The following is an 18,401-nucleotide window of genomic DNA, read 5'->3' as shown; positions in this document are numbered from 1 at the left end:
GCTTGGGAATCCCCAGCCCCCACACACTACCCAAACCCTGCCTAGGATTCCTCCGGTAGGTGTCTCAGGGTGGGAGCTAAGGGACCCCTCGTTCGAGGGGTGTTAGCCTGGGCTTTAGGGGGAAGAGAAGGGGGAGTGCACGGACCCCCCGATCTTGCCCCCTGCCCGAGTTTCTTTCCTACATAATACAGGAGCGACGTCTCTCTGCTCCTGACCCTGTGGGGACAGGAAGAACACTGGCAAGTGGGTGGTGGGAGGGGCCTTTTAACCTCTATGTCTTCCTGTCCCTACAGAGGTCAATAGGGCAACCTCCTGTAGTGCTGTCATGAGGGATGTACTGGAAAACACAGCATAAATTGACATGCTGCGGATTTAAAAATCCACACCGCAGGTCCATTTATAAACGTTTTCTCAGCATGGGCATGAGATTTTCTAAATCCCTTCCACTTTGCTGCTACTGTAAATGCGGCAAAATTTCCTCACCGAACTCTGCAGCATTTACGCGACGTCTGAACCTGGACTTCCTGTCATCTCTCCCCCATGTACAGCTGTCCAGTGACTTTTTTTTCCCCAGGTCATCACACTTCTTATCGATCATTCAGAGAGACAGGATGAGCACTTACCAATCTATTCAGGACAGTTAGGCATTTAGATTGCAAAGATATGTGCATGTAGACATAGGCGTAAGTGGCATGTATGAACTCTGCCCAACCTAAACTTTTAATTAAGAAATATTTTGCATTCCTGGCTCTGCTTGGGTCAGACATTTAGCCACAAAAATGTTTTTTTTTTTTTTTTTAACAAAACATTCCACTTTGATGCCAAATTTCATTATAGTGCCCATGAGTATGAAGTGCTAGGAGTCATTTTCACAGTGTGCGAGGTGTCTACCCTTTTAATTTTAGAATTCAGGTATGTTAAAAGTGTGAAAAATTGTCACGGCAGTGAAAGGGGTAAACAGGCACAGAGTCAATCTCTAGATACATATGACAAGTTTTTGTTTCTTTTAAATGTATCATGGTGACTACAGAACATATCATGTACATTAAGTACAAGGAACACTTATTTTCATTTGAAACAAAACATGTGATACCTTTTTGACAAGTGACAGTATTTAAATGCATGAAAAGTTACATTTCCTTCAAAAACTGTACAGTTACATTCCAGAGTATAAATACTGAAATATCAATATGTATGAAGATTACATACTACAGGGAATTTGCATATTAAGATGATCGACTTTTTATTGAAAGGACTCCGATTCAAATTCTACCAGAGGGACAAAGTTCTCCCCCACCCATACAAAGACCTAAGAAAATAAATTAGGCATAGTATTGACAAGAAAAAATAAAATAAAAATTCAGACTTTTCATTGAAAAAAAGCAAATAAAAAAAAAAACTGCAGAACACGAATAGAGGGAACAGTTGCATTTATCCAGAAAGCCAAGCATTCATTTTATTTTTTGTATAGTGTTAAGGAGAGCTGTGTATATAATATATATATATATATATATATATTAAAAAAAAAAAAAAAAAAAAAAAAAAAAAGTTACAAATCTCATTTACATTGGCTCATTGTTAACCCAAATATTCCATAAATTCTAAACTACAAAAATGCTAAAAAAATTAACTAAAATTTAGTCAAGAAATAATAGTAGCCTAGAAAAAAAGTAGTCAAAAAAGAAAAAAAAAAATGAAAAAACGATTTAAAAAAAGAAGGGTTTTCTGTTGTCAGCATAGGATAATGTACTGCTATTTAAAAATGTAACGACAAAACCTGGTCTTTGGCCGATTTTAGCTGTTCCTTTAACTTAAACCTTACCTTGAAATATTTTACAATAATAATTTTGCCATAAAAAAAAAAAAACAAAAAAAAAACAAACAAAACCACCACACACACACACACACCGTTGTATCTAAGGGATACATAAATTCTTAAACCACAATACTGCATAAGAAGTTCCACCACTACGCAGAGACGGAAAAAGCCAGTTACAAAAATAAATTACAGTCTGGCTAGAGTGAATATAAAAGGTTTTTTAAAAAAACAAAACCTTATGACCAGTTATTTGTGTGTCTTATTATACTTAACATTTCTGTTTTGCATGCTCTGGAGTCCACATATTCCCATGGTTTTTAGTGTCCTGTTTAAATCCTGAATGCTGGTGTTGAAGATGTAAGGCAGTGTCTTTACTATAACATTGTTGATGTATCATCATTACCTAAAACCTCATGGTTTTCATAGATTACAACCCCATCTGAGTCTTCCTCAAGCCCAACTCTATGTTCTGTGTCAGAGTCATTGTCAAATTTAACATGATAGAAGTCTTCATTCTCGCTGTCCTCGTCAACAGGTTCCTGTAAACTTGGGCTTTGTAAAGATTCACAGTCACTGTTGGTTCCACACGAGCTGGATGAAAGGTCATCCTCAGAATCCGAATACACCTCTGCACCATGAAAAATATAGCGATTTGGGGACAAAAATAGATACCGAGAGTCTAAAAGACAGAGAGGGACAATTAAACCACACAACTCCAATAATTCAAAAGCTTAATCACTGTAGCATTAAGTTTTTACCAATAAATGATACATAAATTTAAAAAAGGAAAAAAATAAAAAAAAATGTTTAATCAAGTTAATTTGCATACAAGACAAGTAGGAGCAAGACATGAGCCAAACGGAAAATACCTTTATAGGGAACCTGTCACCAGCATTTCACCTATTGAACTCTCCTCACCCCTCGTGGCCCCTGCGGTCAAGAGTTCTTTCCCATTATCCCCTCTCATAAACTCCTCCTCCGACCGTAAATAAAAGTCTGCAAACATTTTGCGCCTTCTATGAAAATAATCCAGCAGTCTCGTTCATTCCTCTTCTTATGCCCACCCACCGCTGAAAATTGAAATCCCTCCTTACTTTTGATTGACAGCTCCTCTCCCCCCAGCATTTCAAGTGTGCTGGGGGAGAGGAGCTGTCAATCAAAAGTAAGGAGGCGGGGTTAGCTCAGTAAGGCTTGAGGAATGAAGATATGACTTATTCTCACTCGCATACAGTGCAGGAACACAAAAGAAAATAAAAAAAAAAAAAAAAAATACTAATGGTACAGAGCCTACTTAGAAGATAATTATAGGTTACATAAAAATGACTTTCCACCTTTTACCACCAGGTATTGCCAGTTTAATAGGTGAAATGCTGGTGAAAACCTGCATTGGTGAAACCGCGATTTCCGATCATAAAATGACTCGTCCAGAGTTTTTGCGGTCTGCAATTGCAGCCCCTCCACCGATCAGTGTAAATCATAGAAATGAATGGGTCCGCAATGTATCCGCAAAAATGTGGATAAATTGCGGCTGCAAAAATACAGGTGTGTGCAGGAGGAGGCCTAGGAGATTCATGAACACATGTAGCTTTATTATGAGGCACAGAAGTGCTTTCAGGGAAAGATTTGCCTAAAATTGATATCTCCATCTGCACAAACATGTGCATTAGTTACATTGCAGTGAATTCGGACTACAGACCCCAGATCCAAAAGGGTCAGAAAATAAAAAGGGGAATGACGCTTCGTGAAGGACTAAGGCCTCTTCGTTCACGCGACTGGTGGTGGGGCTCACAAGTCCCAGTTCCCCACAGTTAACATCTTCTGATATGTGAACCATCCCTTTAGCATATGGAGACAATAGCTAGGCCAAAATTCATTCTTGATGTTGTCATGCAATACACTGATTTGGCGGTTGCGGATACGGTGTCATCCTCGAATGCGTATATTCTACATAAACATGTGAGAAATACTGTGCAAAATATAGTCCCAAAAAGTCTTTCGACACTGCAAACAAAACAGTTTACTAGATAAGAGCATTAGGACAAGCATAGGAGGTCAAAATGGCCAGATAATCATGAATGGCTCAGACATGAACACTTACCATCCAGACGTCTGCTTATTTGTTCCTTTGTAGCTTTACTTGTAAAACCTATTCTGGATGGATCAATACCATACTCTGTAAGGAACTTTTGGGAATCCTCACCAATGCTGACAGGAGTCTCAATAAGCGGCTTGGACAACTCGTGTTGTGTTATATTGGCGGTATCCTCAACATTGCCTACACCGTTTTTTCCTGTTCCACTCAGAGAAAGTTCAGCTTCACTTTCTGAAGATTGACAATCTTCAAGAGGTGGAGTCAGTGGTAGTTCTGGATGAGCTAAACCATCTTGTAAAAATAAATCTTGTCCAGTACCCACTGGCCTAGGTGGTATTCTATCCGGCAAAACCGAGAGTACTTTGTTTGGTCGAGGAGGCTTTTCTGTGATTTGTGAAAGTTTCAAGGAACTGATACAAAGTTCTGTATACTTTCCACCCAGCCTCTGACACAGCTCATTTATAATAACATCGCAGTCACCAAGTAGCTCAATGTCAAAATGTAGATGAGGCAATGGCTCTCGGTTGATTAAAATTTGAGGCACTTCATGAGGGATAGAACCTTAAAATAAATAAAAAGTAATTATATAAAATTCCATTATAGAGTACAATCCCCGTTCTCTGGTATAGTGGTATGAAACACTTCTACAGAGCAGTAGGGTTAAATAATACAAAATTCTAAATAAAATTACAATAAAAACTATGCCATAAAACCAAGTCAGATTAAATTGAATGATCTTTAAAAAGAGAAATACTATAGGAGTCTGTTAATATAGGTTAAAGATCTGACAAAGACAATGATAAGTGCTTTCATGCTACGCTATAGTTTCCGCTTTAAAAAAAAACAACTAAAAAACGGGAACCTTGCGGAACGAAAACAAACAAACCATTTGCAACGGAAGCATTTCCATTGAAAATCAATGGTAATGCAAACAGAAGCTATGGTTTCCATTTGCCTTTCTGTTCATGGGTTCCTCCGACGGAAAGCTGCAACGGAACCCATGAATGGGAAAAGCAACACTGATGTAAACAGGCATTAAGATGGAAGTCACAGGTATACATCAGGAAGCTCCTGACATCACTGTCAATATATGGACAATGACTTCAGGAACTACCCCGGGCACCAGGTATCGCTCTGCCTGGGGAGTTCGGCCTACGTATCCCACGGTTTGTCTATACAGTGCAATACATTGCAGAACGAGATGGGAACTAGGCCTCAAATGTGTTATTGAGAGACAAATGCCTTTTAATAAAACAACGCGCATGTCTGGCCATCCATGCACCAGAAAGTCAAATCTGCGCCAGCTATGAGTGCGATGGATTAAATGTAGTAAAAAAAAATTTCGCCGATTACTTTTAATTTACGGATTCATTTTTTAAAAGTTAGTATTATAGATATAAGCCTTGGCTGTACCGAGGATGTATACCTACAGATTGGGGGCTGGAAGGGGTTAAACAGAGTGAATAGTGATCATGCTTTTAGTAGGAGTAATACAGCATATAAAGCACATATACAAATATCATTTAAGAGAACGATAAGAACTAGGCGTGACAATATGCAGGTACAACAAAAGAAACGAAAGTTATCAGGTGTAGCTACTAAACACTTACTTGGTATTAAAGCAACTGGTCTCACTTTCAATGAAGACCCAATGACAATAAGCAGGTCCACCTCATCCTTGTCATACTTCATTGCCCTGTGGAATTCCTCCGGTAAATTCTCCCCAAAGAAAACAATATCGGGTTTCATGATTGCAAGTGGCTCATCGGGTGGACATCTTGGACAGCATGGCACAATCTACACAGTAAAAGCATTAATGACATTCTGAATTGTAAATTGTACCAGCAAACACTACACAACACAGGAAATCCAATCAAAGTTCTCATTCCATTATGGATTTTCAGTGCACAGATTACTGAAAATCTTACAATCTAAGCAGGCATCCATTCTAATTAAAGGGCTTTTCCATGACTGGACAACCGATGACCCATCCACAGTATAGGTCATCAGTATATGATCAGTGCGGGTCAGACCGCTGGACACCGCACCCGATGTGCCGCTCCGGCTGCTGTATGTTTTGAACGGTGTGGAGCCGGAAGCAGATGGCTCCGACCACTGCATAGCAGCCATTCTACAGTACTGCAGCTTTGCCGTGACTGGAGCCATCTGCCTCCGGCATGGATGTACGGCGCCCAGTGGCAGACAACAGGTGCGGGGTCCGGGTGTCTGACCCTCACTAATCACATACTCACTACCTATTCCGTGGATAGGTCATTAGTTGTCCGGTCGTGGAAAACCCCTTTAATAACAGGATCAGTAACTGCATATGCAATAACTCATCACAGTCATTTCTGAACAGTGCTAAAAGCGCGAGCCCTCTACAGAGCGCTTTTACTCAGTGGTGGTTTGAAATCAGACCACCAATTATCTACTCACATATCATTTAAAGGGGTTATCCCACCACAACAGCTTATCACCTATCCATGGGATAGACGATACGTGATTGATGTCCATCTCCGGCAGTCCCATAGAGAATGAATGAAGCAGCAGAGCGCATGCGTGCCCGCTGCTCCGTTCATTCAGAGGGACTCAGGATGCCGGTTCTCTATCGGCAGCGATCAAACACTGATCAGCTATCCTGTGAATAGGTGATAAATTGTTGCAGTGGGATAACTCCTTTAAAACTATTAAAAAGCTTGGCAAGATTTAAAACACGCACGCACAACCATGCAAGATACGGGTTTCTTTTTCCCAGGCACTATGAGAATTGTTTGGTAATAAGTACTATGAATACTTAAAAATGTGATATCGCGGTTTTACAAAAATACATAAACATTACCTGATTAAATATGTCCTCCCTTACAGTTTCACAGTCTACTTTGCCTTTACATATTAAACATGATGCCATGGCAAATGATCCTATAAGAAACAAAAAGTACACAACTGTTAAAGTTCATTATAAGCAATGAAAACAGGACCTGGCTGCCCAGTCTCAGCACAGCATTTAAAAGTCTAGTAATACATAAAGACCTGTTGTATAAAATCTGATTTTGTAATCGCAGTAAAATAATTTTTGTTAAATTCAACCGGGGAGGCACATAGCACCATGGGTATAGGCCCTTGCTTCTAGGTAGGAGAAAAAAAAAAAAAAAAGTGTTGGATCCACCCTGACAGGTCGTACCTATCCCACAGACCGTGAGAGAATGAGTTTGTACAAAAGCACTAGGAGGAAAGATAACACCATATCGATGGTTCTGGAAGAACACAAAAAAAAACAATAAAAACTATTAGAACCAAAAATTCAAGGAAAAACAAAAAAAGGGCAAAAACCGTACAAAAATAACATTTTCTCAGTAATGTCAATGGGAGACAGCACCAGGTAATGTACTAAAGCAGTCCCAAAGGATGGGCAAAATAAGGAATCTACCATGCAACCCGCCTAATGTACAGCAGCTTGGAGTACCTTGCGACTCAGACTGGCATCAGAGAAAGCCAGTATATGAATTTGACAGAACTTATTGAAGGAATGCACCAAGGCCCAGGTAGTAGCCTTGCAAAGATAAAAGAATGAAGCTTGGTGTTATACCACCCAGGATGCACCAACAGCCATTGTGGAATGGACGGTAACATGAAAGGGAAGAACCTTGTTCCTTGGACTGATAGGACTCCAGGATCACAGACCTAATCCAGCAAGCAATGGTAGCCTTGGAAGCCACCAAACAGTCGTGCGGCCCCTCAGGGGGGGCGGAATAACAAAAAGTCAGAGTGTCTGAAGGATTTAGGTGTACCGTCCTTACCAGATACAATGTAGTACGCGCATTCCTGCAGGTGGGATGTGAATGCACAAAAAGGAAGGGAGAACAATGTACTCATTTATGTGAAAGGCAGAGACCACCTACAGGAGCAAGGATGGGATGGGACAGAACACTACCTTATCCCAGTGGATCACCAGGCAAGAAAACATAGAACAGCACCGCCAGTTCCAAAAACCATCTGATGGAAGTAACGCCCACGAGAAAGGCAACCCTCCAGAATAAATAAAAATATAATAATAATAATAATAATAATAATAATAAATGCAAGGTATCCCATAAGCTCTCCCCAAAACCAGGTTGAGAAGATTTAATAAAAATTTTTTTATATACACATATAAACATATATAAAAAAAAAATAAGAGTGAGAGAAGACCTGGCCTTTTAGAGGGGTCCAAGATCTAGAATGGACAGCAGAAGATACAAAATCCCATGGTTGGAAGACACCAAGGGATGGAAACGATGTTGCTTACATGAACAGAAATCGGCCTTCCACATACGGTTTTACACCTTGGGCGACAGACTTCCGGCCCTTTAACAGTCTGGATAACAAGTTTCAAAAGACCACAGGATCTCAGAACCTCGGCTTCAACAGCCTTGTCGTTAAACAAAGATGAGTTTGCTTCTCTTCTGGGGTTGGAGGTGGGGAGCTGGATTATGGAGGAAAAGGAGATATTATATGGAAGCCTGTGGCAAGAAGGACGGCTGAGGGGTTGGTCGATCTGTTTTGATGGTGATACATTTTCGAGTCTTTGTGGCTATGATTCAAAAGCATTTACAATTGTATGATGACCTGTAACAATGTTTTGTTTTTAATCAGTTCAAGTTTATTAAACAAACAAAGATGAGTTAAAGTGGGGTGGAACAGAAGACTTTGGCAAAGGAGGTCTACGCGTGAGTAGGTCGGCTTGGTGAGGCCAGTCTGGCACCAGCAGGGTCGCTGGAATACCCTCCCCCTTGACCTGCTTCAGAGCTCTGGTCAGTAGGGGGAACGGGGGTAGGAGATTCAGAAGAGAGAACCTTTCCCAAGAAGTGACATAAGGGTCAACAGCGAGACCCCAGAGATCCTGATTCCTGTCCATGTAGGCTGGAACCTTGTGGTTGAGGAAAGGTCGACGTCTGGAGTTCCCCCACCTCTGGAGGAAAATTTACAGATGAAGCCACCATTCCCCTGGATCCAGCTTTTCCCGACGGTGGGAGTCTGTAGCCCGTGGTCCATATCTGGCTCGTGGATCGCTGACAGAGCTGGGACATGATCCGTCACCCAGTGGTGTATTCGAAAGTTCATCCAGACGCTTTTCAAAGAATCTGCCACCCAGCAAAGGCGGAGCAGTGAGAGAAGAGTTCACCACCCAGGATTTGAGCGGTGTATCACCACCAAATCGGCAGACCTCGCATAAGAACTTGGATGAAAGATCGGTCAGGTCCTCCTGCGGAGCTTCTTCAGTAATGCCTTGGTGAAGTGGTTTAACCCAGACTGAGAAAGCTTTACTGACCCAGAAGGTGAATGGTTGGTGCAGGGTAGAACCGGACGTCACAAAACCAGATTTCGGTAGAGGGTCCAAGTGGATTCTAAGTGGAATGGAAACTATACAGGAAGAACTTATATTCGTACCTACTAGATCCACTACTGGCTTTGGCTAGAAAAACACAAAAACCCCATCAAAATCTACAACAAAAACGGTGTGTGTTTCCAGTCTTATGCCTTTGGCCCTTCAGATGCAGAGGGGGCGGAGTCTCTTCACATTAAACTTGCGGTGCTTTGAGTCCTATCTAATTGCAACAAGTAATAGATCTCCGACACAGAACTATTGACTAATAATAAAACTCACCCTGCAGCCTCAGTGTATCCTTTTAAGATGCAGCATCAGCCAGTCTGTTTATCCTCCTGCTTGTGATTGATAAGTTTCTCCCTGTCAGCTCATCCAAGCAGGAGTCAGAAGAGAGCAGTGTGGAGCTGCATCTCATGGGAATACACAGAAGATAGCGACAGGGAGTGTGAGTCAGGGGAGTTAAATAACTCTGCAGCTAATCGTCGTAGGGACACAACTACTATATCACTCCACTCTTGCTCCTTTCGATGGGGCAGAAACTATCTCTTCAACACCACTGTATACATGGGCAGGGGGAGGGGGGGGGGGGGGGGAACAAAGTGCCTCCAAGTCCCAAAGGACTATGTTAAAGGGGTATTCCCAACAAACATTTAGGACATATCCACAGGATATTCCATAAAACTCTGACCCGACCCCCGTCTTGTCTGGGGCGGTGGCCACAAGCTGCCAATTCCAGGCAGGGACTAGTGGGGAGGGGATCTCTCCGTTGTGTTCTATGAAAGTTACGGAAACAGCCAAGCCGCGCTGTGGCTACGCCATAAACCTCTAAGTTTGGAATACCCCTTTAATGTGTACAACAAGTTTATGACTTTTGGGTATAATTTGCTGAACATTTAAATAAATCCTCACCGTGACATTGTATAATCCGCTGAATTCCTGCAACTTGCTCCAGTGTATCTATATTTTGAGTGTAATTTCTAAGCAGTTTTCCCTCTTTATCCAGCATGGCAATGAATTTGTGGCAGAGAGATGGCTTGAATTGGCCCGGAAAGATTTCCTTTAATTAGAGGGGTAAAAAGGCAAGAGGTTATATCTTCAAACACAAAATCAACCACACATCAATTTGTTACATCCCCACCCTTCCCCCAGTGAAATCAGTAGCCAATATTGCAAGAGGCCTAGTAAAGGCTTCCAGGTCTAAAAAAATAATAAAATACCACGTTATTTAAGCCGCAGGATGAATGCCACATGAAAAAATAAAAAATAACCACAAATGTCATGCCAGAACTGCTGTTTTTTCTGTTTATTAAAGTCATATGGACCCCAAGTGTATTAAAAACCAAAAAAAATAAATAATTATATATATATATATATATATATATATATATATACACACATTTTTTTTTTCTTTTTATTTAGCCTGCCGGCAAGTCCCCAAACAGCTCAAATGCGGGGAAAATACAAATGTTATGGCAACAGACTGTTTCTCTTTTGTAAAAGTAATAAAATAAAAACATTTTATTTTTAAAAGCTATATGAAGAATTGGATATCGTTGTAATCATACTGACCCACAGAATAATGTAAACATTTCAATTTTTACCGCACAGTGAACGCTGCAAAAACAAAAACACAAAACCTGTCTTTTTCTTCAAATCCACCTAGAAAATAATTTTTGAAAGTTTCTCAGTACATTATAAGGTGCCATTAAAAAAAAAAACAAAAAAAAAAACACAACTTGTCCTGCAAAAAAACAAGCCCTCATACGGCTATGTCAACACGGGCTAATTATTGGGCAAAAGAGTATTCATAGGAATGCTCATTCCTGACCATTGCCCAGTGTAAACTGGGCAACGATCAATTGATGAACGAGCACTCTTGCTCATCACGTAGCTTATGCAGCACAAAATATCATCGTTGACATGATTGAAATGCATGGGGACGAGCGTGATCCCCATACATAGCTCATTGCGAAAGGAGCGCCGATCAACGAGCAGTTTCGCTGATCGGCACTCGTTTTTACAGCCAATATTGAGCGGAGTAATAGGACCTTAAGACCACAGTTGATATGCTATAAACTTGATCAAGGATGTATTTGCCAGGTATGCTCTTCTGTAAGGCTCTGTTAACACTATTGCAGATGGAATCCATGGTGCTAGAGGCATGACAGCTACGTTGGATACATTCTCAAACAGATGGAATTACTGTGGCTATTATGATTCACAAGTATAACAGGGATACTTGAAATAATTGTTATATAAGCGGTTACACCGCGTGTACACCACCGATTAAATTGTATTAGGCTCATTTGCATAAATATAAAATTGCTCATAACTTGGCCAAAAAAAACAAACAAAAAACCCCTTACTGTTATCTACATTGCAGCGCCGATCACATGCAATAGGAGATAGGGATTTGATCATCTGGTGACAGAGCCTCTTTCCATGTTAATTTTCTCTTTAAATTAGCATTCCAGTATCATATGTTGATGCAATGTTAATGCATTTGTGTGACATTCAGTACAGCACTATATATCATCGCCGAGAGGAAAGCATTGAATTGACAACCCACAGGGACCCTAGAAGAAGCTGAGACACAGTCGGCGAAACGCGCGTCGTAGGTAGCTTAGGGATCAAAGCGATTACTTCGTTTAGACTCCAATCTGTCATCCAGGACTATCTGTGCAGTTAGCTGTGGATTAGCCACACTGCCCATCCACAGCTGGACTGACTTTGTCCTGCTTGATAGAACTGTAACCGCTTTGTCATAGCGGCACCAGTTAAGTTTGCATCACATGTAACATCAATCCTGTGGATCACAATCACCACGTGGATCACAATCCAATTGTGCATCATGTAATAGGCAGGGCTGTGCAAACCCTGTCTCACTATAAAAAAATATTCCTATATTTCTCAGCTATTTAGATATCGGTGCCGTTATATTTGGAGCCCGATATTTAAATAACCCCCTGAACTGTCAATTGGGCGTGTAACATCGCTGTGACACTGTCCAATCAGCTACGGACAGTGTCACGGCAAGAGCTGGAGAGAGCAGCTCTGCCGCAACCACGGAACAGAAGAAGAAGGTGAAGTCTTCTGTTCCATGGCGGCGGGAGTATCTTCAGCAGCGGCAGCGGTGCTGTGCGTGCGGGCACGCATGCTATCACTCTTTAGTTCTAGGCTGACAAGACGGTTTGATCCCTCGCAAGAGATCACACAGGCTTGTAGTCCTTGTCTGCCGAGAGCTGAAGAGTGAGAGCTCTGAGCTGCGCACGCACACGCTCTCCTCAGCTCTTGCTGTAACAGTCCGTAGCTGATTTGACAGTGTCACAGCGATGTTACACGCCTCCTTGCCAATTACACGCCCCATTAACAGTTCAGGGGGTAATTTAAATATTGGGCGCCAAATATAACGACACCGATATCTAATTAATGGAGGATAGAAAAATTTTTAAAGTGCCCCAGCGTTTGTGCAGCCACTGCCAATTACATGCTGCACATGTATGGGCAGGTGAAAGGTTCTCTTTAAAGAGAAAATAAGTGTCTAGACTGGTAAACTACAGTTAAGATCTACTCCGTATTGAATCAAAATTAAATGGGCAACAACTAGCTAACTAAGAATGTGAAAAATAAAACATAATTCGAAGCTTTAATATTAGGTTGGTTTAATAATTGGGAACATCCAGCCTATTGATCCCAAAGGGTAAAAATGTACAAACCTAAACTTAACTTTGAGGTCAAAACCTACCTTTGCAAATTTGAAGAATGGTCTAGGGTCCTTTCTAAAATACTCAATATCAAACATGGCTTGAGGATTTGGAAGGTCTGGAAAATCCACTGCAAGACGAGCATAAATGCCATCTCTTGATCTGAAGTCTGGTATCCCACATGAAACCGAAACCTACATTTTGTAATAAACAGAAAAGCTTGTAAATGTACAAAATGAAATGAACTGCAAAAATTAAACATGCAAATATTTGGTCAAGAGAGCTACAGATTAAAAGGGTGTCTACACTAGAGATGTCACGATAGCAGAATTTGGACTTCGATACCGATACTTCGTGTTGTATTGCGATTTTGATACCAAAACTATACTTTGCCAAGAGTAATAAAAAAAAAAAATCCTTCCATTTTCTGATGTGAGGCGTGCCTCACATTAATAGCAATTAACCCCATCATGTTTCTCATTCATAATGGGTTAATGTGTAAGGTACATGATGGGGTTAATTACTATTAATGTGATGCACATGGAGCTTAAATTCATCCCACCTCGTGCCTCACAATAATAAGTGAAAGTAAGCAGTTTTTATTATTTTTTTACAGCGTACACATAATAAAATGACGCAAAAAAATTGTTGTGAAGGTTATTACGGCCGCGCCAATACTGAATGTGTATATTTTATGTATCGAGACTTATTTTAATATTTATTGTAAAAATAGTGTGTGTATTTTTTTATTTTATTTAATATTACTTTATTTTTAAACTTTAATGTACTGGCATATATCTATATACAGATAGTACACAGGCAGTTGTTAGGACATGCCTCAGTATGCCCTAACAGGAAATATGGTAAGACAGCCCTGGGGTGTCTGCCCATATATGGTATGTCCCTCAATCGCGTCACAGGAATTCCCAGTGACGCGATCCAAAAGGACATCCCATTCTCATTTTCCCCTGAATGCTGCAGTCAGCTGTGATCGCAGCATTCATGGGAATAGCGGCGGAGATGAGGTTTCTATGATCTCCGCCGTTATAGAGCGGGACTGTGGCTATGTAATACAGCCATTGCCCCGCTCCTGACAGGAAGTGCGCGCGCGGTCAGTGCTGCACTGAGCGGCGGCGCAGGCACGGAAGACAGAACAGGGGGGTGTTTTGCAGTGCGCCCGCCATGTTTGGTCTTCAGTGCCACCGCTCTTTAGTGCAGCGCCGGCCGCATCACATTATCCTGACAGCGCGCACTTGTTATCAGGACTCCGGAGCGGGGCACTGGCTGTATTACAAGCCGCAGAGCCCCGTTCTCATACATTCATGTATTACAATACTGAGCTGTGCAGCCGCACAGCTCAGTATCGAAATACATGAAACAAACGGTATCGAACCGTTTGGGGATGCACAGTATCGAAACAGTATGGAAGTTTCGATGCATCGTGCATCCCTAGTCTACACTGGTCACAACACCAGCAAATTGTGCGAGGCAACGGCTAGATTAAGACCTCTCTGCCCCAAACTGAGCACTACCTGGATTTATGATACATAATGAAGTACATTAAAAATAACGTCAGTTAATCAACTGTCCCCCAACGTCAGAAGAAGTGAGTATCGTGCATGCTGAATTTCAATATGCCCAAATCCTTCAGCCACAAGATAAGCTACTGCCAGAGGAGTCTTTCCGCCCTCTTACAATGGATATAAATAAGAATGCTTGGCCAGGCCAAGTGTGCATGTTTATTGGAAGGAGGTGGAAGAGTTTGCGTATGGTCATTCTTTTTAGTTTTTCGCAACTTATTTTTACCCTGCAGAAATACAAGGCAAAAACACCAAGTGTGACTGATCCCTAAAGGTTTCAGTTGCACGAAAAAAAGACGTTAACCAATAGCATTATCCTCTCTAGAGTTGGCCATAGCCATGAGTTATCAGTGGTCAGATCCAGCCAAGTCTGATGAGCTCGGACACAAATCTAATGTATATTGTGGGCCATAGACTTTAGAAAGTCTGTAGGTCCTAACAAATCTGGCACAATTTGTGTGCAGATCTAATGTATATGGTCACTTTACCTCAATGGGCAGGATTTCCAGTGCACAGAAGAAGCATTCCAGTTTTCCCCAACCATCCAACATTAAAATTGTGTGATATATTCAGGCGTCTGCTCAGTAAACTTACCCCAGCTCCAGTTAAAACCATTATTTTCTTGCTTTCTAGTAGAAGCCTTACAGCATCCTCAATAGTATTAATGTCCTTGCGTTTTTTCCTTTTTGGAGGGTCCGAGAGTATATTTATAACAATCTGCCACAGAGTCATATCATCCAGATCTGGAGGTGCAACAGACTCTGGAAGCAGGTCTTTCAGAATGGTCCGAGGATCTGTGCCCATCATGAGGTGACGTTGAACAAACGTGTATGGTCCTGCAGAGGGTTTCCAAGAAAGGACACGGTTATAAAATGGACACTAACTTTTCAAACAACTTCTGCTAATCTAGTATACAGATCAACTTTGTGAATTACATACTGTTAAAGTTTTCTAATTTTATTCATGCAAATTCTGTGTGAAGTTACTGCCACAAGGCGTCTGCCTTCCTGTAATCTGCTGTCCACACCCTGCTGTCAAGCAGAGGAGACTGCAGGAAGTAGGAATGTGTATCTTTACAGCCAGCTCATAGAAGTCTATATGGGGGCAGTCACAGACACACAGACCATAGAAGTCTATGGAAAGGGGAGGGGTGAGCAGGAGAAGAGAGTCAGACTATGGAGAGAAAGAGAAAACAAAAATAAATAAATTTGTACCTATACAGGGCTTGGGAGTCCAATCACTGGAGCTGGCATGAGATGCTCTATCATCTTCATCGCTGTCACATGAATGGAATCCACCAGCAAGCTCATCATCTAGATGAATACCATCTGCAAAAAAAGTGAATAAGCAAACGATCAGGGAATGCTTGCAGTACAGCTCAGTTTTCTCATGAACACAATTAAGAGTGTCTTACAGTCAGGTTTCCTGATAACAGCGTCTCGATCAGAACTTGTTTGCTCCATTCAACGTAAGGGGAGGAACAATTGTTAACACAATCGTTGGTCCCCACACATTTTGCATCTTGTCGGCAGCAAATCCAGTTTACTCGGGGAGACGTGCTGCCGACGAGCGACCATTTTTCAGGCTGCATAAAAGATTACATCCATTGACAAACAAGAGTTTGCTCGTTTCTTGGCTGACCGCGGTTCTCCTTACACAGTGCAATGATCGGTAACAAACTTTTTCTTACGAGCGCTCGTTCGCCACTCCTTGCCCAATAATTTGGCCACACTAGACATGTCTTAAGGGTGATCTTACAGGAAACCCCATTATGTAATATGCTGGGGTGACTTTCAGCCAAGGAATCCTTCCACCAAAACAATGTCCCAGACTTCACTGTATCCACAACTGTTCAGGTCACCCAAGGGAATGTTATTTCTATGGTAGAGGGATAAGCATTTATCAGACCTCGACAGTTACTTATCTTAGACGCAGTTCACAACGCGTTCTTGTCTTCCGACATAACTCCGACAGAAGGCTGCATGCAATGTATGCCACTATATAGGCATACAGTTACAGGATACACGGCCCAAACCCCCTGGGTACCTGAAGCGTTGTGCCCAGGGGAAGCCTCTAACGTTACTGTCCAAATATGTACAGTGATGTCAGGAGTGACAATACCAGTCCCCAACTCTGGGGGAGCTCTATATATATATATATATATATATATATATATATATATATATATATCTATATATGTATACCTGTGACAGATGCCATTCAGTAGCATCCATCACCCAGAAGCTTTTTAAAAAAAATATATATATATATAAATAATAATAATTTATACCACTCGGTAAACAGTTGTTTTTTTTGCAGGATCTGTCAGCATGGAATAACATTATTACTTTCTTCAAAAGCTATACTGATGTATACCAGCCCGACAGAGGCCAAACAGACTCTTTTGGTCTCCATCAATGTAATGGAGCCCTACGGACATATTTAGCACGCTAAACGTAGGGCAAAAAAACGACGTGAACTAAGCTTTAGAGAAACAGGATCAGTGGAGTTGAAATCCAAACCGTCGAATATGAAATGAATGAAATAAAAGTTGCATGCGATTGTAGCTACAATGTTTATTTCAATGACCATTCATGAGCAGCCAATTTTTGGATAAAGAAAAACTAACAATAAAATTTAAATCACACACAAAAAAATCTACCAGTCTGGGTCTATAAAAAAAAACGCAAAACAATCGCATGCACGTAGCATCAGTGTCGCACCACAAAGCGCTCACTTGAAGCGTTCTCTAGACATAAATAATACTGGAGATTCTTCCGTATATATATATATGCGGAGGTGCGATCAGCGGCAGTGACAGTCACCCACCTCCATAGTCAATAGCCTGGTCAGTCAGGTCTCCTCCATTCTGCAGCTCCTCCGCTCCGCCCGCCTCTGTATCGTGAGCTATGACCATCCCCACTTGCTGCTTGTCTACAGGAAGGCCCGGAAGCGCCGATATATTGTGCGCCTTGACTCTGGCCGCTCTCTCCGCAGAGGCCTCTCCCTCTTGCAGGCTGGAAGGCGCGGACGACAGTTCGGCTCTCCCTTCGCTCTCACCCTGTAACGGCTGCCCGCCATTACCGTCTTCCGTCCGCAGCTTTTTAGCGACGGGCTCGCCGTTTTCTTTCGGAAGAATGAAGAGAGCACCGGACTGGTGACAGCCCAGCCGAGCCGCGTCCGCCATCTTCCCACAGCCTCAAGTAGGAGGTGCTCACAAGAGTTGCGAGAGACGGCCGCCCCACGTGACACGTCTTCCACCAATAGCAGCTAGTCCTCGTGACGTAAACAATAACAAACCCTGTCACGTGGAATATGTAGCGGTGAATGCAATGGAGAGCGAAGGGCGGGGAGAAGTGATCGCTGGACCGGGAGCGCCTTAATATTATAATTACACGATGAGCGCAGGACTGCAGTACATGTCAGTGTGTCAGTCTCTCCTCAGTACATGTCAGTGTCAGTCTCCTCAGTACATGTCAGTGTGTCAGTCTCTCCTCAGTACATGTCAGTGTGTCAGTCTCTCCTCAGTACATGTCAGTGTCAGTCTCCTCAGTACATGTCAGCGTGTCAGTCTCCTCAGTACATGTCAGTGTGTCAGTCTCCTCAGTACATGTCAGCGTGTCAGTCTCCTCAGTACATGTCAGTGTCAGTCTCAGTACATGTCAGTGTGTCAGTCTCCTCAGTACATGTCAGTGTGTCAGTCTCCTCAGTACATGTCAGCGTGTCAGTCTCCTCAGTACATGTCAGTGTGTCAGTCTCCTCAGTACATGTCAGTGTGTCAGTCTCCTCAGTACATGTCAGTGTGTCAGTCTCCTCAGTACATGTCAGTGTGTCAGTCTCC

General features: G+C 42.0%; 1 protein-coding gene across 1 annotated transcript; it reads right to left on the bottom strand.

Annotated features, from left to right (window-relative positions):
• Positions 1 to 1,561: 1,561 nt before the first annotated feature.
• SIRT1 (sirtuin 1) lies at positions 1,562 to 17,808 on the bottom strand. The gene is made up of 9 exons (XM_075842689.1): positions 17,390 to 17,808; positions 15,775 to 15,888; positions 15,155 to 15,396; positions 13,022 to 13,174; positions 10,186 to 10,333; positions 6,751 to 6,830; positions 5,522 to 5,708; positions 3,918 to 4,472; positions 1,562 to 2,498 (listed from the first exon to the last, which is right to left on the bottom strand). The coding sequence occupies exons 1-9, from the start codon at positions 17,745 to 17,747 to the stop codon at positions 2,194 to 2,196; spliced, it is 2,142 nt and encodes a 713-aa protein (XP_075698804.1). The 5' UTR covers positions 17,748 to 17,808; the 3' UTR covers positions 1,562 to 2,193.
• Positions 17,809 to 18,401: the final 593 nt, after the last annotated feature.

The sequence above is a fragment of the Rhinoderma darwinii genome, chromosome 11 (assembly GCF_050947455.1).
Source record: "Rhinoderma darwinii isolate aRhiDar2 chromosome 11, aRhiDar2.hap1, whole genome shotgun sequence".
Classification (NCBI taxonomy): domain Eukaryota; kingdom Metazoa; phylum Chordata; class Amphibia; order Anura; family Rhinodermatidae; genus Rhinoderma; species Rhinoderma darwinii.
The sequence above is the reverse complement of the archived record's forward strand: the minus strand, read 5'-3'. Positions and strand labels throughout refer to the sequence as shown.

Excerpts from the sequence above, each read along its gene's own strand:
- SIRT1 (XM_075842689.1), bottom strand. The coding sequence starts at position 17,747 with ATGGCGGACGCGGCTCGGCTGGGCTGTCACCAGTCCGGTGCTCTCTTC. Across the intron at positions 6,831-10,185 it reads GCGGATTATACAATGTCACG|GATCATTTGCCATGGCATCA; the intron begins GTGAGGATTTAT and ends TGTTTCTTATAG. Across the intron at positions 4,473-5,521 it reads ACCAGTTGCTTTAATACCAA|GTTCTATCCCTCATGAAGTG; the intron begins GTAAGTGTTTAG and ends ATTTATTTTAAG.